Source organism: Anolis carolinensis, chromosome 1, assembly GCF_035594765.1.
Source record: "Anolis carolinensis isolate JA03-04 chromosome 1, rAnoCar3.1.pri, whole genome shotgun sequence".
In the NCBI taxonomy this organism is placed as follows: Eukaryota; Metazoa; Chordata; class Lepidosauria; order Squamata; family Dactyloidae; genus Anolis; species Anolis carolinensis.
In genome coordinates, this window is record NC_085841.1 from 353456491 (window position 1) to 353484485 (window position 27995).

General features: G+C 40.0%; 1 protein-coding gene across 1 annotated transcript; it reads left to right on the forward strand.

The window, feature by feature from the left end:
• The first annotated feature begins 1093 nt into the window (after positions 1-1093).
• Positions 1094-27558, forward strand: clba1 (clathrin binding box of aftiphilin containing 1). Its single transcript, XM_003214291.4, has 6 exons — positions 1094-1255; positions 11575-12261; positions 13894-14042; positions 15961-16090; positions 20545-20658; positions 24417-27558. Exons 2-6 carry the CDS (start codon positions 11800-11802, stop codon positions 24582-24584), a joined length of 1023 nt encoding a protein of 340 aa, XP_003214339.1. The 5' UTR covers positions 1094-1255; positions 11575-11799; the 3' UTR covers positions 24585-27558.
• Positions 27559-27995: the final 437 nt, after the last annotated feature.

The window sequence follows — 27995 nt, forward strand, 5'->3', positions numbered from 1 at the left end:
TCCAACGCAGTTTGTCTCCCGCCCTGATCCACAGCTGTTTCTCTAGGCAGCAAGGATTGAACTTTGTATGTATTTAATTTCCAACAATGTTGCTACTGTAAATTCATTTTATGCAATTCTATCTTTATTTGTAGTCAATTTGTTAGTAGTCAATGTTTTTGTAGTCAGTGTGTTCAATATACAGTAGAGTCTCACCTATCCAACATAAACGGGCAGGCAGAATGTTGGATAAGCGAATATGTTGGATAACAAGGCGGGATTAAGGAAAGGCCTATTAAACATCAAATTAGGTTATGATTTTACAATTTAAGCACCAAAACATCATGTTATACAACAAATTTGACAGAAAAAGTAGTTCAATACACAGTAATGCTATGTTGCAATTACTATATTTACGAATTTAGCACCAAAATATCACGATATATTGAAAACATTGACTACAAAAATGCGTTGGAAAATCCAGAACGTTGGATAAGCGAGTGTTGGATAAGTGAGACTCTACTGTATTGCGATGTTTTGGTGCTAAATTCATGAATACAGTAATTACTACATAACGTTACTGTCTTTTGGACTGCTTTTCCTGTCAGTTTGTTATAAAACATGATGTTTTTGGTGCTTAACTTGTAAAATCATAGGTTTTTCTTAATCCCTCCTTATTATCCAACATTTTCGCTTATCCAACGTTCTGCTGGCCCGTTTATTTTGGATGAGACTCTACTGTATTAGGCCTCCAAATAGATTAATCTGAATTCAGCTGGAACTCATTCTTATTAAGACTGCATGCGATAGTTAAAGATCTTAATTTAAGGAACAAATCGCATAATAGTAGCACCTTTTCCTTTTTTTTTACTGTTACCCGAGGAAAAAGGTTCTATTGGGTCTTCAAAAACCACATACAACTTCCTCTTTAAGTACCATTGCCCACATTCTTCGTTTCGAACTTCAACTCCCAGAAGCCTCAGCTGCCTTTGTCAACAGCCAGGCATTCTGGGAGTTGAAGTCCTCTGCGTCGTTGCTAGGGGCAACACAGCTGACTGGCCCTTTCCCTTTATTCGCACTCCCCTTAGGCCACGCCCCTCGAGGGGGGCTGTTTTCCCACTCTCCTTCCCCAACGTTCGAGCTCCGCCCCCGTCCGGCGGATCCAGCCAATCGGGCTGCTGCAGGCCGGCACCTGCTGGTGGCCCCGCCCCCTTCTCAGCTGCTCCATTCCAGTGTCACTCACTCTCTGAGGAGGAAGGTGCGCGAGGAGGAGCAGGTAAGCGTCCCCTTTATTATTGCCCTCCCTTGGCTGGGGTCCCTTGTTTTTGGTTCCTCCGAAGAGGGTGCTGGTGGATGCCATGAAAGGAAGGCTGAGAGGAGAATAGGAAGGTCTGACGGCTAGGTTGGATTATATAAATAACTCCAAGGCAATAATAGCCTTTCTGGGAATGTGTGGTACCATCCATAGTGTTTAGATCAGGCATTGGCAAACTTAGGCCCTCCAGATGTTTTGGACTTCAACTCCCACAATTCCTAACAGTCCTCAGGCCCCTTCCTTTTCCCCCTCAGCCGCTTAAGCGGCTGAGGGGGAAAAGGAAAGGGCCTGGGGGCTGTTAGGAATTGTGGGAGTTGAAGTCCAAAATACCTGGAAGGCCCAAGTTTGCTCATTCCAGACAAGGAACAATCAGGACCCGTTAACACCTCCCAACAAAAGATTCCCCCAGGCAGGAAACAGCCAGACTTTGAAGCTGCGAGGCTATTCAGTGCTCATCAAGCTGGTCAGTTGCAACATTCACACTTCCCTCAGGCAGACAAGAGTTCTTTCTCCCACCCTGGACTTTCCACAGATATATCAACCACACTTACCTAGTTTCCAACAGACCTCACAATCTCAGAGGATGCCCTACATGGATGACAGCAATACGTCAGGAGAGAATTTTTCTGGAACATGACCATACAGCCCGGAAAACTCACAGCAACCCAGTGATTCCGGCCACAAAAGCCTTTGACAACACCTTGTTAACACTTTAATAATAATAATAATAATGTGGGACTTCCGAATCCAGATTGACAAAGCTCTGGAACACAACACACCAGACATCACAGTTGTGGAAAAGAAAAAGGTTTGAATCATTGATGTTGCCACCCAAGTGACAGTCGCATTGACAAAAAACAACAGGAAAAACTCAGCCGCTATCAGGACCTCAAGATTGAATTGCAAAGACTCTGGCAGAAACCAGTACAGGTGGTTCCGGTGGTGATCGGCACATTGGGTGCCGTGCCAAAAGATCTCAGCCGGCATTTGGAAACAATAGGCATTGACAAAATCACGATCTGCCAACTGCAAAAGGCCACCCAACTGGGATCAGCGCGCATCATCCAAAAATACATCACACAGTCCTAGACACTTGGGAAGTGTGCGACTTGTGATTTTGTGAGACAAATACAGCATATCTATCTTGTTTGCTGTGCCATACAATAATAATAATAATAATAATAATAATAATAATAATAATAATAATAATAATAATAATACTTTATTCTTCTATCCCGCCACCATCTCCCCAAAGGGACTCAGGGAGGCTAACATGGGGCCAAGCCCAAAACAGGAACAAGGTATGACAATTTAAAACATATATCAATAACTAAAAACAATGATACAACAATCAAATAAAATAATCGATCAAAACGTAACATACAATAAAATATATAATGACCAAGCAGAATGAGGTTTTATTTATTTCGTGTCAAAAGCATTGTACATTTCAAATAATGGAAAAAAAAAAGGAATCACAAGCAGAATGAGGTAAATAATATAAACATCAACGACTATGGATAAAAGGGGTTGGGCATATAAAAATATAAGAGTTCAAGGCCTTTTATTAAAGTGCATGGACAAGTGTCAGAGAGTTGGACGGGATAATGCAGGACCAGATAAATAGGAAGGGAAATAGTGTTAGGAAGTAATATATCAGTGAAGGTAGCGCCTTCCATCCAGCTGAATAGAATCCCACATTATCTGCATTGAACTGGAATATATGGCTTTGTGGAAGGGCCCCCAGATAACCCAGTTCAAAGCAGATATTGTGGGATTTTCTACCTTGATATTCTAGGTTATATGACTGTGTGGAAAGGCCCTTTATTTGGAGGAAAGAGGAGTACATGTGTATCAAAGTACTGTATTACTCCCATTTCTAAAGGTTTTGTAGAAATGTGTAGCACATGTTTATATCAAAAAAAGAAAAAGTTGCCACCTTAGTGACCTTATAGATGTGGGCAATCTCGAACAGAGGGCCTTCTTTCTTGGGCCTCTTATCCACTGCCGTATAATCCAGAATATCAAGGCAGATAATCCACATTATCTTCTTTGAACTGGAGTATCTTAATCTACACTGCCGTTTAATCCAGTTCAAAGCAGATAATCTGGATTTTATACAGCTGTGTAGAAAGGGCCTTGGTTCTTACAGATTTCACATTTCCTATTTTAACCCACAGGTTAAAACCCTATCACTCATTAATCCATCAAACCAATTCTGTATTCTTTTCAACATCACTCATATGTTTTTTTCCCTCAAAAATAGCACCTATCCAACTCACTCTTTTGTTCAGAAATTCAAGCACTAATTACATTGAAAGGTACTCAAACACATCCTCACAATATAGTGAAGGTAGCATCTTACAGCTAATTCTGACTGTGTCTGTCCTCCCTGGATTGCCTGTTAGTGAAAGAAATTGTGTGAAGCCAAGTGAGATTGGAAGCGAGAAGCATTTCTTTAAAGACAGCAGTTTTTAAAAGATGCAATCTTGCATAAGAGAGATTTGTTTTTTAAAAACATATTTTTAAAGGATAACACCAGTAACTCACATCTTGCGACATAATTGTACTATACTATTATTTTTGTGCCATTCCTTTTACCTCGATTAAGCATGTTCTAGTTTAGTTCAGTATTGCTAGAATCTCCAATGTGAATGGTAGATTATTAAATCAAAATAGTATCTCAGTCGATATGGATAATAACATAAAGGCTGGAAAGACTTTCAAATGGTTGAATAGAGGTTGCCTCAATAGAATATGTTGCCTCCCTCAGTTAAATGCAATAGACAGGAATATGCACACAGAGCTAGAAATAATATTTCAAATTCCTAAGCGTCTGGATGGACATAGTGTTCCTGTAGTCCTAAATTCTATATGGCCACATGATTGCACCTTATATTGGATTACACAATATCTTGCTCATTGTAGTCCTTTTAAAGCTTTCAGGATTTTGCAAAGAGTTATTTCCCTTATTGGTTACTTAAAATCAGTTATCATAGCGAATGGATTTTGGGGCATTATTACTTCAGTAGAAAATTGTGTACAAGAAACAAATAATGTGGAAACAATAGGGGTGAATTCCTAGACCACAAAAAAGAAAAGCTCTTCAATGCTTTTCAGCAAAGCCTTTGGTCAAAATTAACTGTATACACACGTGAAATTAAAAAGAAAAAACCTCAAGTCAAATAGTTCTTCAGTAAGTTCATAAAAACTTCTAGAGACCACTTGCAAGTTTCTTCCAAATTGCATCCAAGAATTATTTTTTCTTTCAACTGCCTTTTTCTTATGGATTCCATTTATGTGGCCACATTTATACAGCTATGCTTTTTTTAACATGCGGGGGGTACCTTATGAGATCAACTTCTCCGTCCTGCTCTTCACACATGCTTTGTAAGTGATTTTGCAGTTAACTACTGTTTACCTTGCCTGTTGTAGGCAGGTCTCCACAGCTGCAGTAGGGATCAGAGAAGAATCCCATTCATTACTGACTCAAGTTTTATTCATCACTCTCTCAATGCTTTCTTCACCGTACTCTTAATTTCAGTGCTGCTAAAGACCTTCTAACTAGACAGCGAATGAGAAGAAAAAGGGCCACAAAGAAGACTTTGTAAAAGTCTTTCTCAGTGGCTTTATTAGTGGAAGAAGTATACTGTTTAGCTGAGTGAAAACATCACCCTCTCCATCATGGGTCCTAAATAGGAGTGGCTGATGTTGACAAATATTGAGGTACTGGGAAATTTTGCAACAGCAACGTAGAGCCCATCACCACCACTTCCTTTTCTTTTAAAAGTTCTTGCTGCTATTGGAAGCGGTGAGGGCTGTATGAGCAACATTTATATCTCAGTTGAGAGATAAAAGCTGAAATATAGCAACAATAATTCTCACCCCGCTCTTCTCACCCCGGAGGGGACTCAGAACGGCTTACAAATCAAATATACATACAATATATTATTAGCATTGCACAATATAAGCATTAAATTACTATATTGTACTAAATCATTATATGGTAATATTATTAGTAATATTACATTTAATATATAATATTATTATATTATATTATTATTAGTATAATATTGTATTACATTATAATATTATTGTCAATATTATAAGTATAATAACCTTCTTGATATCACAGATCATGATCATTGGGGAGAAATCATGGTCACCCCCTTCCAAATATGGTTTTCCCTTTAATAATAATAATAATAATAACAATAATAATAATAATAATAATAATAATAATAATAATAATAATAATTTTATACCCCGTCCCATCTCTCCGAAGGGACTCGGGGTGGCTTACATGGAGCCAAGCCTTTGTAGATGAAAGTGTGGTAGAAAACTATTGCTTGGAAATTTTGGTCCAGCTGTGTTTTAGATTCTTTTAACAGGCAGATTAAAGTTTGCATGCAAAGTTTGTCCCTCCCATTACTTGTCTGAACACTTTTTGAGATGACTCAAGAACTTGAATTGCATTAATCATTTCAGTTGAGCAGCATCACATTTCCTTTGTGTCTCATTCTATCAGTGACAGGGAGCTGCGCTACTTGCGACAGTTTGTGGGGGCTGATAATCGTATCAGATTATCCCACAGATTTCATTATCAATTATTCAGAGTTTATTTGAAACCAGATGACAGTATCTGCTGATGGCATTATCTGCTCTTCTGTACGGGGAAGGAATCTCATTGACATATGACAGAGACAGCCATAGCTATATAACAGTTTTCTTTCCCCTTAATACTTTCCCTCATGTGTTAACTTGTAACTTCCAGTAGTTTTAACCAGCACACCAAATTGCTGTGATGGCTGGAAATTGTTGAGATTGCAGTCCAATGTATCTGGAAGATGCTAAAGAGGCGAAGGACAATGTATTACAATATACAGTAACTTCTTGTGGGTTTTGAATTGTCAATATCAGAAGCACTGCAGAAAGTGTTGTATGATCCCTGATTGTTTCACTACCAAGGCAAGGCTAGGTTCACTAATTTAATTGAACTGTTTTTATTTATGTGATAACTCTTACATCGTCTTTTCACAAGTTTAATTAATGAATATAAATAGATCTCTCAAAACATGGCTCTCTAATAGTGTGTGGCTTCATTTATAATTGGCACTCTGCCAGAGATGGTAGAGAATGGAAATAGTAAATTTCCTGAGTAATTGGTTTTACTCCCAGTCTGAAGTACATACTTGCTCCTTACGTAGCTATATATGGTTTCCAATATATTGCTTCTTGATATATGTATACACTCTAGAATTAATGCAGGTTGACACTACTTTAAATGCCATGACACAGTGTGTTGTGACTGCGCCTTCGGGGATTATGGTTGATGGTGATGGAATTCGAAGAGGAAGAAAAAACCCTCGTGATGAGGGTTCACTGGAGGAGTTGCGCAGGAAGCGACTTAGAGAGCTATATGGGGGATCTTCTGAGGAAGATTCAGATGGGGAGATGGATGCTGAGGAACAGGTGGTGGCTGGGGAAGCGGGCACAGCCACCGGAGATGTCTGGGGATTTGGGGCTTATGGATACTTCTGAACCTGGGGTTTCTGCAGGAGCTGATCCCAATTGGGATGCTTGGAGAAGGGAGGATGGTTCTTTAAGTGTTCATGGGGCTAAGTGTGGGCAGGATGATTGGGACTCCGACGAATTGCTAGGTACTCCAGATCCACGAGCTCTAGCTGTGTGGAGTTCAGTAGATTTGGGACACCTGGTGTTTGGGTGTGAGTGTTTGGTCACCCAGGAGGAAGGGGAATAAAATGGGAATGTTTGGCCACTGCACTTTGCGTGTGGCAAGGTGTTGCTGAGGCGCCATTGGGATCTCTGTGTTTCCATGAAGACTGAACTTGGACTATGATTTGAATCTGCTGATATCATCTAGCTTGGCTCTCGCTGTGTCTTATCGTGGACCTGTTTTGGATGACTGCACCCTCTTCGGACTTTGGATTGAATTTGACCTGGCTTCTGTCTACGCCCTCTGACTGACGGCTACTCCCGGCTTCTGACTATTGGTTTGTCTTTCGGAATTTCTGCTGCCTCCTGACCTGACCTTGGATTCTTCTGACAACGGCTATTCATCATCCCTTTGAGGCTCTCGGCTTATCTGCACCGTGGAAGCAGCTTTACTGCTTTTCTAGTTTGTTTATTTTCCAGCAATTAGCTCTATTTGTTTTCCAAAGCTGAATTGAAGCGTTATTTAGTTTTTTATTGAATGCCAGCATGGGAAAATAGCGTGGCTCGTTTTTGAGTTATTATTGTCCAATCTACTCTCGAAACACTGTAAAGTGAAGTGTTTCAAGGATATTTCCTGTGTTTATGTTATTTTTTGGCTTATCTTCGGAATAAACTTTGTTTTTTATGTTAACTGGCGTCTGACTCTTGACACAGTGCTATGGGATCTGGGGGTTTATAGTTTGGTGAGGCACCCATACTCTCTTTCAAAGAGGGCTAAAGATCTTGTAAAACTACAATTTGCATTGCATTGAGACATAGTTGTTAAAGTGGTGTCATGCTGCATTAATTCTACAATTTGGGTGCTCCCAAGGAGCATGCAAGAGGTGGGACTTGCATTTCCCCACCTTTTTATTTTGGCTTTTGGTAGCTGCAGAGTGGTCCATGTACATAGACAGTACTTATATCAAGTGAAAGACAGGATATAAATAAAATAAATAAAAGTAAATAAAATACATTCAGACAGAACTTCAAGCCCAAGCAAGGCTAACACTAAAAACCTACACAGGACCGTGTTATAAACCTCTACAGCTGTGGTTCTCTTGATGTTTTTGGCCTTCAACTTCCAGAAATCCTTACAGCTGGTAAACTGGCTCGGATTTCAGGGAGTTGTAGGCCAAAAACATTTGGGGAACCCAGGTTTGAGAACCACTGCTTTACAGATTACCCTTAGATGCCACGTACTTTATCAAGACATCACAGCCAACTTGTAATTGGAATAATTTAGAGTATCAGCAATGGACTCCTCAAACTTGATTTCCAAGTATTAGATCTGGGGAAGGTAGGCGTTCAGTGTTGTAAGATCTTCTCAGAGCCATCCTGGCAGATTTTATTTGACAAGTTATGGAAATACTCTTTGGCTGGAAGAATTGCCTATTGTGTTGGGCTGTAGTGTTATGCTAACACGGGAATCATTCCTTTTCAACACAGCAGGGCTTATTTCTGAGCAAACATGAATAGGATTGCATTACACACTCATTTCTAAACGCCAGTCTGGAATGTTGTAATGCTAACACTGAAGTGTAATCCTTTGTATGTTTGTTTTGAAGTAAATTCCGCTGGAGTCGTAGGGGCTCTTTCCTGGAATAAGTATTTACGACTGGAACGCAACTGAAATCTTGAGTGGGTCTAGTAGAAGATTAGCTGCATTGAACTTTGTGAAATTTAAAATTCTCATTTGGGGCAGAAAGTAGACATTTCTCATTGCAGGGCATGGTCTCTTTTTTTCTATTTCTCATTTTATTAGAAGTTACCATTTATGTTTAGAAGGCTTTCATAGCATTAGAACCAACTTTTTTGTGTCAGGAGCGACTTGAGAAACTGCTAACTGTGAGAGAATTGGCCGTCTGCAAGGACGTTGCCCAGGGGTGTTTTGATATTTTACCATCGTAATGGGAGGCTTTTCTCATGTCCCTGCATGGGGAGCTGGAGCTGACAGAGGGAGCTCATCCACACTGTCATAGGATTCAAACTGGCAACCTTCAGGTCAACAACCCAACTATCAAGTCAGCAGTCTTGCCAGGACAAGGGTTTAATCCACTGTGCCACCAGGTGCTTAAAGTGGATGTCTTGGGCACAAATTTTGTTAAAATGTCTAAAATATGTAGACTCACATACACAGCTTGTTTTTACATTACCATTTTAAGGAGCGCTCCCAAGTTAACAGAATGTAAGGCAAGAGGCCAAAGGTTTTACTATCCAATAAAGTTGTACACAGAAATTAAAACAAGTTGAATTAAAACAAGCTGGCTTCTTGGCAATACATCCTCTCATTCGTTTCTAAAGTGATGCTTTGTCACTGTCAAGATCTAAATCTTGCTGTAGTAGAACAATTATTTGCATATATTGGGGAGATAAATAATTTCTTCCAGATTTGTGGGTTTACAATACTACAGAATGATGAATGGATATCTTAATGCCAGAAGGCAGAAGGTTTTTTTCCGGCAAAACTGCAGTTACAACCCAAATAATAAATCTCTCTAAGAACTATGCTGTCTCCTGCCAGCTTTAGTATTATTCTTCCTATCCAAGTTCTTAGAGCAATTTTTAAAAATGCATACAATTGTATTTTAAAACTTTTAATTGAATAAAGCTTAAAAGGGGGGACTATATCCACAGTGCGAGACAATGATTTGAGTGTTGGGTTACACTATGTAATACAGTTTTCGTTCCTGGGTTATAAATGTCAATTCTTAATTGGTTCTATCATAAAAACATGGAAAAAGTTTATTAAACTGCAAAAAAAAGTTTTTGCGGAACATCTTACAGCACATTTGGCTATAGATTTTTAATTAATATCTCATAGAATCGCAACCAATTCAACATAGTTTGTGGCAGCCACAAAAAAAACCAAGTTTCTAGAGTAGAACAACTCCTTTCAAAGTACGACCGCACAATTAAACAAGAAACAAAACATTCAAACAAGAAGAAACTTGTTCATTCATAGTCCACTCCTTTCATTTTTTTCACGTTCTACCAAAATACTTATTTGTTTGTAGAAAAAATTGATTTGCTGTTATATCAGACAAAACGATGGATTGCATTTGACCTGGTAACTAGATTACATCCTAATTTATAGGGAGAATGCAAACCTAAGTTTTCTAGTTCAAATGAAACTACATTTTGTGGCAAACCAAGAAGTGATTAAATTGAGCAAAAAGGAGTCAGTCATGCTCATATTCAAAATTTTAGTTATTTAGGAAAGTAATATACCACCCAGGGTGCATCTTCACTGTAGAATTATGAGTAATGGCAGTTTGACACCACTTTATCTACCATGGCTCAATGCTACATAATCCTGGGAATTGTTGTTTGGTGAAGCATCGGTCATTTTTGTCAGTGAAGGGTGACGATCTTCTTGATTCCATAGCAGTCGTGTGCATTCGGGGTAAACCTTGATCTGTTTAGGGTCCCGGCTTTCGGTGGGCCCCCCGATTTGTTTCTACTGAGCCTCCTGAAATCGGAAGGGCAGATATTTGTTTTCGATGCCGAAAGATCAATTTTCTTTCAACCCAATATTGGGGGGGGGGGGGGGCTTCCCACCCAGGCTCCCGTTCCCGGCTCCCCTTCCCAGTGCGTGCTTTTGGACAGGGTTTGCCTCACTTTAATCTGAGAAGTCGAAGGGCTTCCTGGCTGGGGCTGAAGACCCATCGCGTTTGCTGCCTGTGGCCTTACTCCACAACCCAAAGCACCTGGGCCTGCAAGGGCCTGCACCTGAGCGCCAAGTAAGCAGTGCTCCTAAACTCGGCACTAGACTACAGGCCCTGGCAGGCCTAGGCATATAGGCCCAAAGCACCTGGGCCCACAAGGGCCTGCACCCGAGTGCCAAGTAAGCAGCGCTTCTTACTCGGCGCTTGGCTGCAGGCCCTTGCAGGACAAGGTGCTTTGGACCCACACGCACGGCATTCAGTCCAAAAAAACAGGCTTGGAGCCGGTACCCACTCTCACCTGCCTTTCGTATTGAGTTATTTTAGTTCCAGGAGGGGTCTTCCTGTTTTGTGCCATCTGAATGGACAGAACAAAACCGAAACACGAACCAAACAATGATACAAATACTGCGCCCATGACTATTCCATAGTATTGAGCAGTGGCAATTAAAGTGGCGTCAAACTGCATTAATTCTACAATGTGGGATGCATCCCCATTTGGGAAACACCCGCTTTGCAATTAATAAACATAAAAACACAAAATAGTCAATTCTTAATTAAGCTTTTGTGCGCCCACTTAATTGCTGCCCTTTCTTCTGTTTTCAAGCTGGTTATGAAACACCATGAGTTTCAAAAGTGGCTTACCACATCACAGGAAACCCTGTCTGAGAAACCCAAGTTCAAAACTTTGATAGGTGTTTTGAATAGATTTTGAACTCTGCAAGTAAAACTTGTATAGGGGGTTTTAGTTTTGGGTTTTAAATGTGCAAGCTTTCAATGCATCACATTGGAATGTGTTTGTCTAAGCACGGGCCTCCCTCCGCCACATAGCTTATCTTTTCTAAGCTTAACACATAGCATTATCAGAGAGCTCTGTATTTAATAACCTTTCTTTTGCAGACTGGAATCTGGATTGGAATCAAGTTAAAACTGAAAAAGAAGCATTGCTTGGACATTTCGGGAGGCGTTGAAGGACACCTTGCACTCCTTAGCAAAATTTTTGTAGGCTGTTGAAGACACAGTGCAGCACCCAGTTATGTTTTTGAAATATTAACAGTTTTTGCTGGATGTTGGGCTCTTTTGTTCCAGTTTTCTGAATGATTCTTCCTTGCAGCTGTAGCAGGAATGCAGGGCCAGAACTTAGCGGAAATGCATAGCAGTGAGGTGCTTTCCGAACAGTCGTATTCACAAGATCTGCCAGCCGAGACATCTGCCGCCGTTCACAACAGTGATAAAGCTGATGAATATTGCGTAAAGCAAGCTGGGAATCTTGATGAAAGTTTTGAGGTGGAGAAATTTCAGATAAGCTTTCCTAATAACCAAAATGGCAATGGAGATGTGCATGAAACATCACCGGAGACTTCTTATGACACCAGCGTAGTGGAATCCAACAGTTCATGGGGTGACTTTGAAGCATTTAGTGAAGTCAATATAAGCAACAGCCCAGAGTCTTTGGGAAAGTTAAGTGAAAAACAAGTTTGTATGAATGGGGTCGACCTCAACCACAAGTGCACCGCTACCTCATGGACACAGTGCTTTTCCCAAATGGCGAGACACCACCGAAAAGAAACTTCGACTAATATTATGGTATGTTTTGATAAGATATCTATTCACTTAATCCCCACCACTTTTTCCTGTTTAAGAATGCTGTTTCCATGGTATTACCATGTCTTTTCTGTCTCTTTTTTTGCTGTATGATAACTTGGCTCAGCTTAGGAAGACAGAGAGGGTTTGGTTGCTCTTCACAAAACTGAGGAAAAAAACTCTTAATTCATACATTCTCCAAATATCTCCCTGCCTTTGTGTTACTATTTCCAAATAAGAGTGTCCTTGTCTTTGTACAATCAGGTTTTTGTCTACACAGTTTTGCATTTCTTGGCCCTAAGCTATAACTGTACAGTTCACTCCCATTCCTTATTGTCTTGGACTGTAAACTTGCAACTACGATGTAAACGCATTTTTAAAAATAGAATTACCGTACACTTATTAATTGTGGCAAAATCACAGTTGTAAAAATGTTTCATTTTTTGTCCAAAGTGCAGTAATTTAGATGATATTGGACAAAAAATCATGTGATTGCCTCATAGTCACATGAATAATTGCTGCACAGATAAAAATTGCTGTTATTCCAGTCAGCCTATGTATATATGTGTCCAGGATGTGAGAAGCAGATTCCTAGGTTTTTATAATGATTTTTTTAAAATTCTCATAGGCCTTCGTTGCACTTTAATTGTATTGATTGTGACAACTATCTAATTTTGGTTGTGCATGTCTTGCATTCCTTTCAAATGTAGGGACTTGTTATACATGGTATCCTGTGGGTTGTGATTGCCAATGAGATTAAAATGGTAAAGTAGAAAAGTGAGATCAGGTGGGGAAAGAAAATGCTAAAAATCTGTTGAAATTACGCAAATATTTTTAACAAATTCCAACAATGAGAGCCAATATGGTGTAGTGGTTTGAGCATTGTACTGCCATTCTGCAGATTAGGGCTGGTCTCCCCATTTGATTACAGAAACTCACTGGGCGACCTTGGGCAAGTTACATTCTCTCAGCCTCAGAGGGAGGCAGAGGCGAACCCCCTGTGTACAAATCTTGCCAAGAAAAATAAATTCACTTATGGTTGCCATGGCTCAGAAATGATTTGAAGGCCTATATGAGCATTCTCCCAAAGGCAAACAACAAACCTAGGTAAACATAGTCTGTTCTCTATACTCACGGGTTTGACATTTGTGGATTTGATGCCCCACTTTCTCATTGGCTCCAAATATATTGAGGAGACATCCAAGGAGGGAAATCAAGGTGTACAAGGAGAGCAAGACCTGATATAGGGAGTTATGGAAGTTGTTGTATAAAGTAGAAATCGTGAATTTCCATGCATTTGTTATGTTAATCTGCCTGAAAAATATTTGAGGGGACTAGCAAAATCACAGAGAAATGAACGCTTCCCAGTTAATCTTGACTGGCTGGATTCACTGTGGTGGATATCTTTCCAATGTCTGAAAATCTGTAGGCTTGCTGGATGTCTATAATGCTGGGGATTGTGTTAGCTTGTCTAAACGAATGAGAAGCTCCCTGGTACAGATATTGTAAGCATGTCTTGGAGACATCCAATATACAATGATTTCCTTTGTTCACTGTAATCATCAAACTGCATGTTTTGACACTGTATATCACACTGCTGGCTTCAATGCATATGCATTACTTTACTTTCTCTAGGCAGCCTCCACTACTGAAGATGTCATTAAACTGAGCTTTCCAGACATTCCAGTACCACAGTTCTTGGAAAAAATAAGCAGTTTGGAACAAATACTTTATACAGAAACAGAAAACACAGAACCTCCCGAATGTACAGAGCAACAACTTTGGTAATAGTTTGTATTTTTAAGAATGTATTAGGTGTATCTATTCTGGTCAGGACTAACAATTGGATTTAGGCCAGATGTGTCAAAGTATGGTGTTCCTGATGTTGATGGACAACACCTCCATCAGCCCCATCTAGCATAACCAAAACTGGGGAAATACTGGCAGCATCAGAAAGGTTGCACTTTAGTTTGCTTTAGGCTATAATAATACTATTTAGCTCTAAATGAATTCTTTTATCTGTATACGTCTGATTCAATGCACACATTTGATGGTAGTACCAAAGTTTAGGTAGACTAACTTTTGAATTTTAGCATGGCAGACTACAGAGTATTTATTTTCTACTCCCAAATATATGTGTATTCACTGCTTCTACCTTATTGGAAGGTAAAAAGGAATACTCAGAGCTGATTTGCCATTGGCTGTCTGAAATTAGCCCATAGGGCTTACTTGGTGGCCTCCCATCCAGGTGCTAATCAGGGCTGACCCTGCTTAGCTTCCAAGATGTAATGTCTTTAGGGTTGGTAGCACCTTGAGTTGTGTATTGCATGCATCTAATTTAAATAGATGAGTAATTAAATAACATTTTTGTGGAGAAAGAATCTCCATTCAAAGGGACATCTCTGCCAACGATATTTATATGAGTCATTATTTATAACACCTTATATACTCATGGATACTTTGGGTTATTCCAGCCTTAGGACAGAATCAGAAAGCTTCTGGAAAATAGTTCCTTTATAAGTGATTATTTAACAAAAAGTATGATGGACTAGATCATTATTCTACCAAATTTTGGTAGAGCTATGAATGGAAAGTCACTGCCGTAAAGGAAGGTAGGACTTCTAAAAGCACAAGACTGCTTTTGCTGTAAAATACCAACCTTGTTTTCAGCTGCAGGTACATGGAGTCAGAGATTACAAAAAGTAGAGTTAGAAAATATGGCGCAATTCACAAAACGTGTCCTCAGGCCAGGGATCCACAGTATTGTTACATATACTCCCAAGAATGCTAATAATGCATGTGTTTGGCATGCATTTTCTATTGCAAGGGTCTTTAAGCATAAGAGGTTGGATAGACATTTTCCAGGTATGCTTTAATAGTGTTTTCCTACATAGTCGGTGGTTGGGCTAGATGGGCCTTGCAGTCCCTTCCAACTCTATAGTTTCTTGCTTTAAATAAGAAACATAAGATGACACAAGAGATTTTCTGTCTTGCTAATATGAATTGATTTTTGTGTTAGCTTGTTGTGGGTTTTCCAAAAATGCTGGAAATTGTAATTTTGTGAAAGTACTATCTTATCACAGAATTACAGTGCCCTGTGAAAATTATCACTATGAATGTTATTTATCTGTAGTGCAGAAAGGTTCAAATTTAAAGCGCTTCCCAAATCAGTAGCCTTTTTAGATGTACAGTAGTCTCTCACTTATCCAACATAAACGGGCCGGCAGAATGTTGGATAAGCGAATATGTTGGATAATAAGGAGGCATTAAGGAAAAGCCTATTAAACATCAAATTAGGTTATGATTTTACAAATTAAGCACCAAAACATCATGTTAGACAACAAATTTGGCAGAAAAAGTAGTTCAATACGCAGTAATGCTATGTTGTAATTACTGTATTTATGAATTTAGCACCAAAATATCACGATATATTGAAAACATTGACTACAAAAATGCGTTGGATAATCCAGAACGTTGGATAAGCGAGTGTTGGATAAGTGAGACTCTACTGTATTGCTAGTGATCCAAGTGCACTCTTTAGTCCCTAAGTATTACTTAAGGTCATTTGCAAATTGGGTGTGTTCACTGTCTCTATTCTTTGTAACCGAATTGTTCATGTGGAAGAGTGGTTTACAGTGAGGCATGTGTTTGGTATGTGTTTGGCAATCTTGGATTAATCTGAATTATTTTTTCCTTTTAAAGCATTGACTCAGCAGACGTATGGAAGACCCTCACCTCTTGCAGTAACCTGTCCAGTTTAAAATGTCGTCGGAATGAATCTCGTCATCAGGAAAACCTTTTAGCTGTGCTTGGAATAGATGTTCACCAAAAGGTATCAGGCAGATTTTTTTTAGAATTTTGTGGAATTTTTCCATCTTAATCGCGGCTGTCATCTTGGAGGCATTGTGGGGCCATAAAGAAGTGCCAGGCATTTTCCAATGAGACAAGAAACTTTGCCCTATTTTGGCTTGATATCAGAAATTTTGTTTCCTACTTTCACTTTGCATGAAATGTTACCATAGAATACTATAAAATCATCGAGTTGAAAGGCACCACAACAGTCACCTAGTCTGGCCCCATCCTGTCATGCAAGAATACACAATCCAAGCACTCTTGACTGATTTTCTGAGGCAGCATATCCTATTGCTGATCAGTTCTTACTGTCAGGAAGTTTTTTCTCATGTTTAAGTGGAATCTCTTTTCCTGTAGTAACTGAGCCCTTGTTTGAAATCTTCTAATAATGGAGAGCTCGCCACCTTCTACCGTTTGCAAAACTGATGTGAGAAATATGTGATTGTAAATGTCATCCATATGCAGGTTTTTTTTTTACTAATTTATTCTGTCGGGGGTGCTTTGTGCTTTTCCTGCATGGCAGGGGGTTGGACTAGATGGCCCATGTGGTCTCTTCCAACTCTATGAGTCTATGATTCTATTGAAAAAAGAGTGTTGGAAAAATCTTTTTGGAAGATAACATTAATAGTGTGCAAAGATACCTTGGATTTTTCAGCACTTGTGCACCTTTATCAGAGAAGCACAAAACTTCCTGATGGTAAGAGCTGTTTGGCAGTGGAAGATGTTTCCTTGGAGTGTGGTGAAGTCTCTTTCTCTGGAGGATTTTAAGCAGAGGCCAAATGACTAAATGTCGAGGATGCTTTGATTGGGAGTTTCTGCATGGCAGAATAGGCTAGGATGAATAATAGTCCTTGTGGTCTCTTCCAACTCTATGATTCTATACTAACTGTAGACTAGTACCTAATAGAAATTTTGAAATAGCTATGTGACATTTTTAATGTGCAATATGCCTACATCACAGGAACTTATATAGGTATGATTATAGGTATGTAGGTATGGAGCCTTCGGTGGTGCAGCAGGTTAAACCACTGAAGGGCTAAACTTGCTGACCAAAATGTCGGCGGTTTGAATCTGGGAGTAAGGTGAGCTCCTGCTGTTAGCCACAGCTTCTCCCGACTTTGCAGTTTGAAAACATGCAAATGTGAATAGATCAATAGGTACCGCTCTGGCAGTCATGCTCCATGCAATAATGCCAGACACATGACCTATGGACAACGCCAGCTCTCCAGCTTAGAAATGGAGATGAGCACCAACCCCCAGAGTCGGATTCGACTAGACTTAATGTCCAGGGGAAACCTTTACCTTTACCTTAAGGTTTCAGTGGCACAGTTGATAATATAAAAACATGTTGTGACTTCTTAAAAGGATGTTGGAAGCACTATAAAAAGTTTATCGCACACCTACAACGATAATATTTAAATAAATATGTTTGTCATTCTGGTAGATGTTGCATTTTAAAAGATTCTCAAAAGCATGCCCAGATTTTGAAAATTTGCACAGTGTTAACATGTAGCTATCAGACCCATTACCTGTATGTCACTGTTGTGCCATAAAATATTTCAGTCAAAGGCACTGCAACATATACTACCTGAAAATGATCCTCGTGTATCAACCACAAATACTTGAGAGAAAGCATTCTGTTATGATGAATTATTGTCTGTGCTATCATTTTCATTGAAACTTTACTAGAATTTACATGTTGCTCTATTCTGATCTCCCCTGAATCTACTTCAGTTTATTTTTGAATCTAGGTCAGTGGCTGACATGTCGCACTGGCATTTTAGTCTGACCCTGCACAGGTTTTGTGAGTGGCACGCAAATGTAAAATTGGGGTAAGGGGACATGTGAGTAGTTTGCATATAATTCTGTGGTGGCGCGTCCTTCTCTGGAGGTTTTTAAGCAGAGGCTGAATGGCCATCTGTCAGGAGTGCTTTGATTGTATTTTCTTGCATGGCAGAATGGAGTGAACTGGGTGGCCCTTGGGGTCTCTTCCAACTCTATGATTCTATCATTATATGTTAGCATGAAACCCAGTATTGTCTTCGACATCTGGATTGGGATGTCCTGCAGCCCTATAGATTTTTTAAATTCCTAGTACAGGCGATTTTTTAAGGAAATGTTTTGTTCATATTTATGCGTATGTATGTTAGTATGCACAGATTCAAATATATTACCAAATTATTCATTTATAATACCTTGTATTTTAAAAACTGCCTTATTTAGGTGCAATCTTCTGCTACTTTATGCAGTATAGACATATTGTGACCACTGACTTAAGTGGGCTTTTTATAGGAACTCTTCATACAATTAGGGGGTTTGGCCCTTTAGAGACAGGAAAAAGTCCAGGATCCAAAGTGGGCATTTAAGGCTTCTCTGAATTAGTCTTACATCTACAAAAATCCTTTCTACTGGCTCTTTGGATCTGGTCCAAGGGACTTTGGAGCATTCTTGAACAACCAGAAAGCACTAAGCAACTTTATTGCTCAAATGATGAAAGGAAAATCACTGTTCAAAGCTAGCTTTTTGCATAATAGTTTGCTGCCTGCAAACTGCATTGCTTGTGTTGCATTATGGGTTCTGTTTTTTTAAGGAGACTTTCCATTATGCAACATTAATGCCACTGCAAGTTAACAGACATGTGTCCATTCTGTTCCCCAATCAAGGAGTGGGGAGGGAGGTGATCAGTACAAACGATATGATGTTCCCTGCTTAAGGAAGAAGAAAAAAGAGATTCCTCCATTCTTGTATTTTTATCTTGGTCTCTCTAAGGAACTCAAAGTCTCTCTCTGCCCATTTTATTCTGGGAAAGAAGAAGGACAGAATGTACAGCAGTCAAAGGCCCAAGGCATTTTATTTAAAGAAAGGGATTAGCAAAGGGGTTTCGGGGCATTGCTGCAGCGGAGAAGATAACCTTTCTGCTGTCGGTTCCTCTTCTTAATTTGTAAAGGACACAGACTTCTGTGGCAACAGAGGGGGAAATGTTTGGTCTCTGCTATAGCCTTATAACAGGCCAATAAAACCTGGGTTACTTGGAAGTGCTTTATGTGATGCTGTTATGAATAACTTTTCAATAACTTTAAAGCATAAGTTCTTTTTATTGCAATTTTCCAGTAAGAGGAAGGGTATCAGAACTTTTACACAAAGAACGACATTGAATACAGATTCAATGTAACTACAGTAGAGTCTCATCCAACATAAACAGGCCGGCAGAACACTGGATATGCAATAATGTTGGATAATAAGGAGGCATTAAGGAAAAGCCTATTAAACATCAAATTATGTTATGATTTTACAAATTAAGCACCAAAACATGTTTTACAACAAAATTGACAGAAAAAAGCAGTTCAGTACATGGTAACATTATGTAGTAATTACTAAATTTACAAATTTAGCACCAAAACATCACAATGTATTGAAAACATTGGCTACTAACAAATTGATTAGAAATAAAGATAGAATTGCATATAATGAACTTACAGTAACAACATTGTCGGAAATTACATCCGCAAAAATTCAGTCCTTGCTGCCTAGAGAAACAGTTGTGGATCCAAGCGGAAGGCAGAATGTGTTGGATAATCCAGAATGTTAGATAAATGAATGTTGGATAATTGAGACTCTACTGTACATTGGACCCACAAACAACCTACAGTTACATTGGTAACAAAGGGGAATTACATTTTTATTCAGCATTCACATTACACATACACATTCATTCATCCTCATGCATACATCACCATTTCTCCTTGGAGAAGAACATCTGCGTAGGGCAGTCTGCTTCCCTGCAAATCTGCCACTTTTCCAATACTGCCAAAATGCATCCTTTCCCTTTCCCTGAGAAAGAAGCAAGTGACCAGACTGTGTTCCATTGCAGATCTGCCACTCCCAAAGGTACACCATCTGTCTCCTTCCCAAGAAGCAGAGCATGGCAGGTGAACAGCACGGCTGTCTGAGAATTATTAAATTGAGTCTTTTATAGGAATAGTCTGCTGATGTTGTTCCAAAGTTGAAAACAAATGATATATGTTTTTCCAGACTGCCACAAGTTCATTCCATCTGAGTTCCTGGACAGATGTTGATTCTCCTTAAGTGGTGTTGGTAAACATAAGGAGCCTCGTGTTGACTTCCTTCTTAACCTAAGGAACGTTGTAAACATTTCCTCAACTTAAAGAGGCATTGTCTCTGATAATGTAAACACATTGTTTTTCACCAAAAGTTCATCAGGTCAGCAATGTCAACAGCTAATCATTGTGTCTGGTCATCAATGTCAGCAGTTCAGCCACTTTTAATTATAGTTCCCAAGTGTAGTTGTTTTCCAGGCCTCTATATTTTAGAATTGCGTCTTTAGCCCAATTAGGCCCCATTCATACTCCTTTCATACAATTCCATTCAAACCATACATCATATTTATCCATGACAATGTTTCATATCTATTAGGCTCTTCCAGAGGGTGAAGATGATATTTTGGAGGAAACCTGCATTAAAGAAAATGAAGATTCCAGTGTTGATCAATGTAACGGGAACATGTGCAAATCGCTAATTCAAACCAAGGTAAAACCAGGAACCTAGGAAGTATTTTCCTTTCTTTGTCTGTTTAATCACATTTTACGTTCTGCTAGTAGTGACAATCTTTTGTGATTGGTCCTTGCTGTATGTTGCCACTCCCTTGTAGACATTTTCCTTCTCCAAGCTTTAAGCCAGGTATGGGCAAAATACAACTACGGGCTGCAGGTGCTATTTTCATTTTAATAGACCCCCTTGCTGAGAAAAATAGCCCTTCCACAGAAGGTCCAAGACAATTGATTTCCAGAAATGATTGCTCTTTAAAACAAAGCACCAGGGAAGGTGTCTACAAGCTGTGTGTGTAGACGTGAAACTGAAATACAATATTTCACTTCTGTGGTGTTGCAGGCTTTGAGAGGAGGCAATTGGCCCGTAGGGCCCCATAATTTGTCTAGTCCCCTAGATCTCATAAGATGAAGATAGCCTGAAACCTCAGCCTCATTATCCTATTTGCATCCACAGTTATGAGATCTAGTCAGTTTGTGGGATTTATATCTGCATCTTTGCACTAGCTGTAAAGCATACCATTTATACGCATGTTGACTTGATGTAGAAGTTGAAGGCAGGTTTTGGGGCCAAAATTATGGATTTTGATATGACTCATTAATAAGTTTTGTGGCATTTGTGGCGGAGAAGGGAAAGCGCCAGTGCCACCTCAGGGGGCTAGCTATCCCTGGCCACCACTAGCCACCAGTGCCATTTTAGAAAGGCCAAAAGGGGTTGCTACGGCAGGAAGGGTAGAGGGGATCAGTGCCTCTTTTAGCTTCTCCAGGAATTGAACAAGTTATTGCATTTCCACTCTATTCAGAGAAGGGGCGGTTCTCTTTTTTATAAGAGTTAAGCCACAGTAATCACATTGTCCCATGACTAGGTCCAGCAAAACCTTAATTTGATGATATACATAGCAGCATTTCATGCTGAATTGTACAGTAGCATTGTAGTTGTGGGTAAGGTGGGGCAACATGAATTAGTACAGTTTCATGATAGATTGGATATAGTTCCTCCGTTCAGCACTGGCCCACTGTTGACTCCTCAGCTATCAAGTAAGGTAACCACACACATGTATGAAAAACGTTTAACTGAGGACAGCACCCAGGATTATATGTCCATGCACTATGACACATACCTGGCAATCCTGTATCTTGTCGGCATTTTCATTCCCAGTCCAAGTAGATGTATGTTTGGGGGAACTAATGACTATTCAGCATGTTCACAGGCAGCAAAATGGCAAATGGGGGGGGGGGACTGGATATTGGGATGTGGAAAAGTGTGTGTCTTTCAGTCGCCTGTTGACTTATAGTTTCCTCATAAATTCCATAATGTTTTCCTAAGTAAGTTTTTTGGCAAGTTCCTTCCTCTGAAATATTACCCTCAATTAGCTGTTGGTCTCCTGTTCAAGTACTAACTGACCCTGCTTGGCTTCCAAGATCTGTTGGATATTTAGGCCACAAGGAAGAGGGAACAGACTATTCTGACAGAAAGAATGGCTGGTTGGATTCCTAAACAGGCACATTCCACATGACAGTCTTTCATCGCACACCCTCCTTGCTTTGATTCTGAATACGATGGGTGTGGACCGCATTCCAGAGTCAAATGGCTTGCACTGTTGCTCATCGCGACTAAAGGATTTAACTGATCAAATGGCCAAGAGTAGTGTAGGACAGATCCTCTCTGTAGTGGACTAACCCACCAGACAGCAAATGAAGATTAATTCGCACCTTGGAAGAAAGGAAAGATTGGGTGATACTGAAAGGCCTCCGGTGGCCTAGGGGATAAAAGCCTTGTGACTTGAAGGTTGGGTTGCTGACCTGAAGGCTGCCAGGTTCAAATCCCACCCGGGGAGAGCGCGGATGAGCTCCCTCTATCAGCTCCAGCTCCATGCGGGGACATGAGAGAAGCCTCCCACAAGGATGGTAAAACATCAAAACATCCAGGCGTCCCCTGGGCAACGTTCTTGCAGACGGCCAATTCTCTCACTCCAGAAGCAACTCAGGTTGCTCCTGACACGAAAAAAAACCCTGAAAGATATATTGTCATGAAATAGCAGGAAGTCAAATCATAAAGTACAGATTGGATAATTGTGCCAAACTCGTCTTTCAAGTAAGGAGTGGCTCAAATAGATTTTGCATAAGATGACAAGAAGAGAGTGCCTTCTTACTGTAAACCGAAGAGACATTTGTTGCCTTGAAAATGCAAATGCAGAAATAAAGGCACTGCAGAAACGCCTGAGCCAGCTATATTTTGGTGAGGAACTTCCCCAGTGCTTCTTTTAGATGGCAAATTTTCTCTTGCCTTTTCAGTCATGAACTATGTAGTTCCTATTTTGAGAAAGTTGCACAACACTTGGCACTGATTTTTGATAAATAAACTGTCCAAAGAATGCCTTGTTCTATTTCGTGTGGAACTCGTCAGTAGGTGCAGTATTTACTCTGTGCTAAAAATACCAGTAACCTGAAAAATCCAGATTGTACTGCCACTATAATTAAGCTTCATAATTATGCATTTTATATACCCAGTATGGTGTGGTTTGAGCACAAGCCTGGGACTATGGAGTCCAAGGATTGCATCTGCACTAGCCACAGAGAGCCACTGGACAATTTTAGTCACGTCATAGGTAGAGACAAGCCCCCTGTGAACAAATCATGCCAAGAAAAGTCCCTAATGTTTAGGGGTTGCCATAGATCAGAAATGATTCTTTTTATTGTTTTGTTTTCCTAGTCATGGGGAGTTCTCCAAGAAATCAATACTCAATTCCCTGCATTAAAAAAATCTTTTTGATCCTTCCTTTAGCACTTGAGGCTATACTAGGCATGGATCAATGTGTATGTAAGCCTCAATTGTGCAGCAAGGACACTGTTGGATGTAGACGACAGGATTCATAATCCCAATGTCAGCTTTGAGTTTTGGTGAAAAAAGAAAACCCCAAAGCTTTTGAACAAGACTCAAAGAGGTTCATATGTCAAAAACCACACTTTGCTCATCTCGCCTTACAACCATTTGAAAATTTAAGGTCTATTTGGTTTTCTCCCCCAGTGGAAAAAGCATAATTCCTGAGGACATTGGGATTTGCTCTTCAAGCCATGAATTTGTATGATTTACGTGTCAATAGAAACGGGACATCTAGGCACACCCCAGCCCAGAGGCATATGCTGGCTTCAGTCGTTCTGCTCAATATGGCAAATGGGGTGGGAGAATGCTGAGCCTTTTTTTATAGTAGTCCAGAGATGGATATAGTCCTGTGGCTCCAGTTACAAGGCCATTGGATAATGGGGATACTTTAAATTTGTGTGTTGTATTATTGACAATATGCTTTTCATGCCTTATGGTGCTGTGCTTGAATTTTAAAATGTGGTTTTGTACTTTTTTATATACATTTTGTTTTATTTGCTATCCAGCAAGAATATAGCAGTGAATTAAAAAATGGAAGCATGTGGCTAAACAGCTATAGTGGTTAAGTATTAGAGCCTTGAAGTGACATTGGCTATTTTCTTGTAGGAGTAGTTGTTCAACATTATCTGGAGGACTGAACGATTTCCATCCCTGTCCAAATTGCACCCTTGTGATTGTTCCTTGCTTAAGAAAACTGTGGAGTTCATGAGGTTACTTTAAGCCAGCAGTTGACTTGAAAGCACATATACTACAATTCAGACTGGGGTGGTTGCATATCCTTTTGGTAAATTCTGTGTTGCTACCATATAGTGCACAAATGACCTTCACATTCATTTCCTTTGTCTTTTTTGGCACAGCTTTCTGTATCCCCTGATGCAAGAAAAAACCACCTCTTCACATATAACCTCTTCGTAAAGAAAACCCCATCCACCGGAATTATGCAATATATAACAGTTCCCCAAAAGAAGAGGATTTTTACCACACAAAGCCTAAGGATGAAAATGTTTAGCAGCAACATTTGTTAATACAAATACTTGTCACTCTTCTTTTTAATTCCTTATACCCTATTACTAATTTTAATCCAGCAAAAGCCTCTGAAAAGGGATGTTTCACTCCATTTACTGGGAGGGTTGTGGCTGCAATGTAACTCATGACACTGTCAAGAGGCGCACAAGATTCATGATGTTTGCTTCATGATGAACAACTAGGAGTGTACTGAAGTGTTTGTGGTGCTAACTCACTCTTGCCATGTGAAATAGCCTTACAGGACTGAAGAGCTTTTCCACAACTCTTCTATCTATGGCCAGGATTAAACGTGCGTGCTTTCGGTGTGCCTTGCCACCTTCCTATCACTCACATGCTCTTACAGACCCTGGCAGCCTGTACTTGTTGCCCCTACCTATCTTACTACTGATCCCAACTCTTAAGAGTTGCCTTTTATTTTGTAAACACAGTCTTCATTACATTTCTTGATTTGCATCTCAACTGACGTTCTGTACAACTTATGGGAAGACGATTTGATACCTACTTATCCTTAACTTCTTGATTGTGCTCTTCATTTAACTAGGAAGTGAAATACAGTCAGCCTTCCACATTTGCTAGGGTTAGGCACACAAGACTTCGTAAAAGCGAAGAACTGCAAATAACAATTTTAGTGTATGTTTTTACCTGAGAGAACATCTAAGAATCTATAGGTTTTTCAGACCATGGAATTGTAATGGAGGACCTAGAGGTGTTCTCCCTAGGAATCTTTAGGTCTTTCTGGTGGAGCTTATTATCAGTTTCTAGCAGAAGCTGACCACAGAGTCGCACTGTAGGACCTAGAGATTCCTAGGGAGAACACTTAAATCTGCCAAAGTGAAGGGCTGACTGTATCTGATTCAGTTGTGTTTTCAAACTGATATTCCTGAGGAGTTCAAATAATTTTATTTTTAATGTGATAATATAGGCATATGGTATGGGTTGAATTGGCCAGTAGTGTTGGCATTACATTAAAAAGCTCTAGGACCCTTATGAACTAATTAAATCCTATTGCTTTCCTCAACAAATGCTCTGTCAACAACTTGCTCTATCCATCTCAGTGCCTAAGAATTCTACAGCCAGTACTTTCTAAAAATCAAAGGCTGCAGACATTTTATCTTTGGGAATACAGGGGCACTGCTGTCCTTTCTGAATGGTGTGACTAGCACTATCTTGCAGTTTAGTGCAAATGAGTAATGGTAACATTTCAAGTCATTGGTATGCGTTCAGTGAAGTTTGAAAAGCCATTTTAACTAATGATTTGGTGTAAATTAGGAACTACTTGTTAAACATCATAAAGAAGCTTCTCCATCCTTACCTGGATTATTTATGACCCCTTTGTTGAACATTCCTCTTTTTTCTATACAAGGGATCTATGCCACATCATTTAAGTCCCACAAAGTCTTGGAGTAAGGGAAGGGTAACTCCTTCAACTCTTCTTTGAAAACATAGAGCTTAAATTGGTGGAAAGTTACAACAGTCAGACCTCCAGTCATGGGTTTAACTTTTGCAGATTTGATTTGCTAACTAGTTTTCTCTGCTGCTGCACAGATGGTTTCCAGCACTTCTCTCCACCGAGGAAGGCCTCTCCATCTGTACAGAAGAGAAATGAAGGCATTGAGAAGGCCTAGACTGACGAGTGGGCAGATGGAGTAAAAAGGAAAAGCCCTTGGGGGTAAAATGGAGGTCCATCACAGGCCTTCCTTACCCCCAAGGGTTCATCCTGTGGTCCTGGGCTGCAAATGGGGGGCTGGTGGAAGCAGGTATGCCTGTCTCACATCTTCAGAAGGAATCCTGAGATGGCAGCTGTGATTCAGTAGCAGCCCTCCTTCCACAAGGCACCTGCACCTCGCTATCTGTGCTTTCTCTTCCATCTCTCCAGCTAACTAGTGATGCCAGCCACAGGAAAGCCCTGACTTAAACCCCGTGCCCAGCTTCAAATCAGGGTGATTTCCTCGGTAGTGGAGATGGAGTGGGGAGAGGCCTGGAAGAGGGATAGAGGAAAGGAAAGGGGTCTGAGAGGGACAATGACTACATTGCAGGAGGCTTTTGCAGCAACATCATCATCCGAGAATGTGAGGATGCCAGAGGGCAGCAGAGGGAGCCTCAGATTTTTTGCAACAGCAGAATCTGGAGGCATGTTGGGAAAGGTGGGGATCTTACAGTATTATGTGGTTTTCCCATTTTTATGGGGACTGTGTGCCAACTCCTGCAAATGTGGAGGGCAAACTGTAGTTTTTTAAAGTTCTTTATCTCTCCCATATCTGTAAGTAGCTTATCATATAAAGAATGCAAGTGGATTATCTGGATCACGTTTTATAATTATATTAACTGGCAATTAAGTTTGTGAGCTACATTAAGAGCAGGAAATCCTCTGAGGGAGGTTCCTTCTAACATCATCTGGAGAGTCACAACTCCTCCTTTTGGACTCCGCATGACCAGGAATGATGGGGACCACAGTTGAATGCTACCTAGAATGCCACATGTTATTTTCCCCTTCTTCTAAAGCCTTCTAGTCCATCTCCCTGGTTCATTACTTGATAGGTTGGCCTGACCCAGACATTTTTGTTGCCTGACAAGTGACAAGAAGGGTAATGATTTGTCCTAGCACTGCAGTAAATGCCAATATAAATGGGATGTAGTTTAAACTCTTAAGCTTGATTAAGAGCTTGTAGGTTGTTCTCAACTGCAGAGTACAACCTGTTTGACAATGTCAATAATTTAGGAGAAAGTTTTGTGTACTTATTACTCATTTTAAAGCAATAGTTCAGTGAAACGTCAGCTGCCTTTGGGCATTAACCACTTGACAGGCTAAAGTGTGGTGGAAAAACACAAAGTAAGGAAGTCATGTCTCTGCATGTACACAAAGGCCTCTAAATGAACAGATTTTAAGCCAGATCTCCTATAGAACATTTGGCAAGTTACCAAGTCTGCACTGATGTTTTCTAACACTGCCTTTAATAAAATATTCACAGTATAGTCTCATGGTTTTTAAGTATGTTCTATTCGAATTGTGGCAACTATGGGTTTAGATAATTCCTGGTGGGATTTTTAGGTCTGTAGGGCAAGCCGACTGATAGCACTTTAGGCTTACTTGATCGCCTTGTCTGGTAATCAACCGAGATTCTATAAGAATGCTTACGCTATACACATACATATCAACCACTTTGAGATCTAAGCAGGGTTCTTTTTCACTGCCTGCACCATGGTCTCTATAAGGAAAATCCTGTGAAGCTTCACCTCAGTTTTAATGTGTTACACAACAATCATGTAGAACCTTACAGCTGGAAGGAGTCGCAAGAATAATCTAGTCCAACCTTCTTGCCATGAGAGAATACATAATTAAAACACTCCAGAAAAATGGCCATCAAATTTGTTTAAAGACCTCCAAAGAAAGAGTGTTCACCACCTTCCAT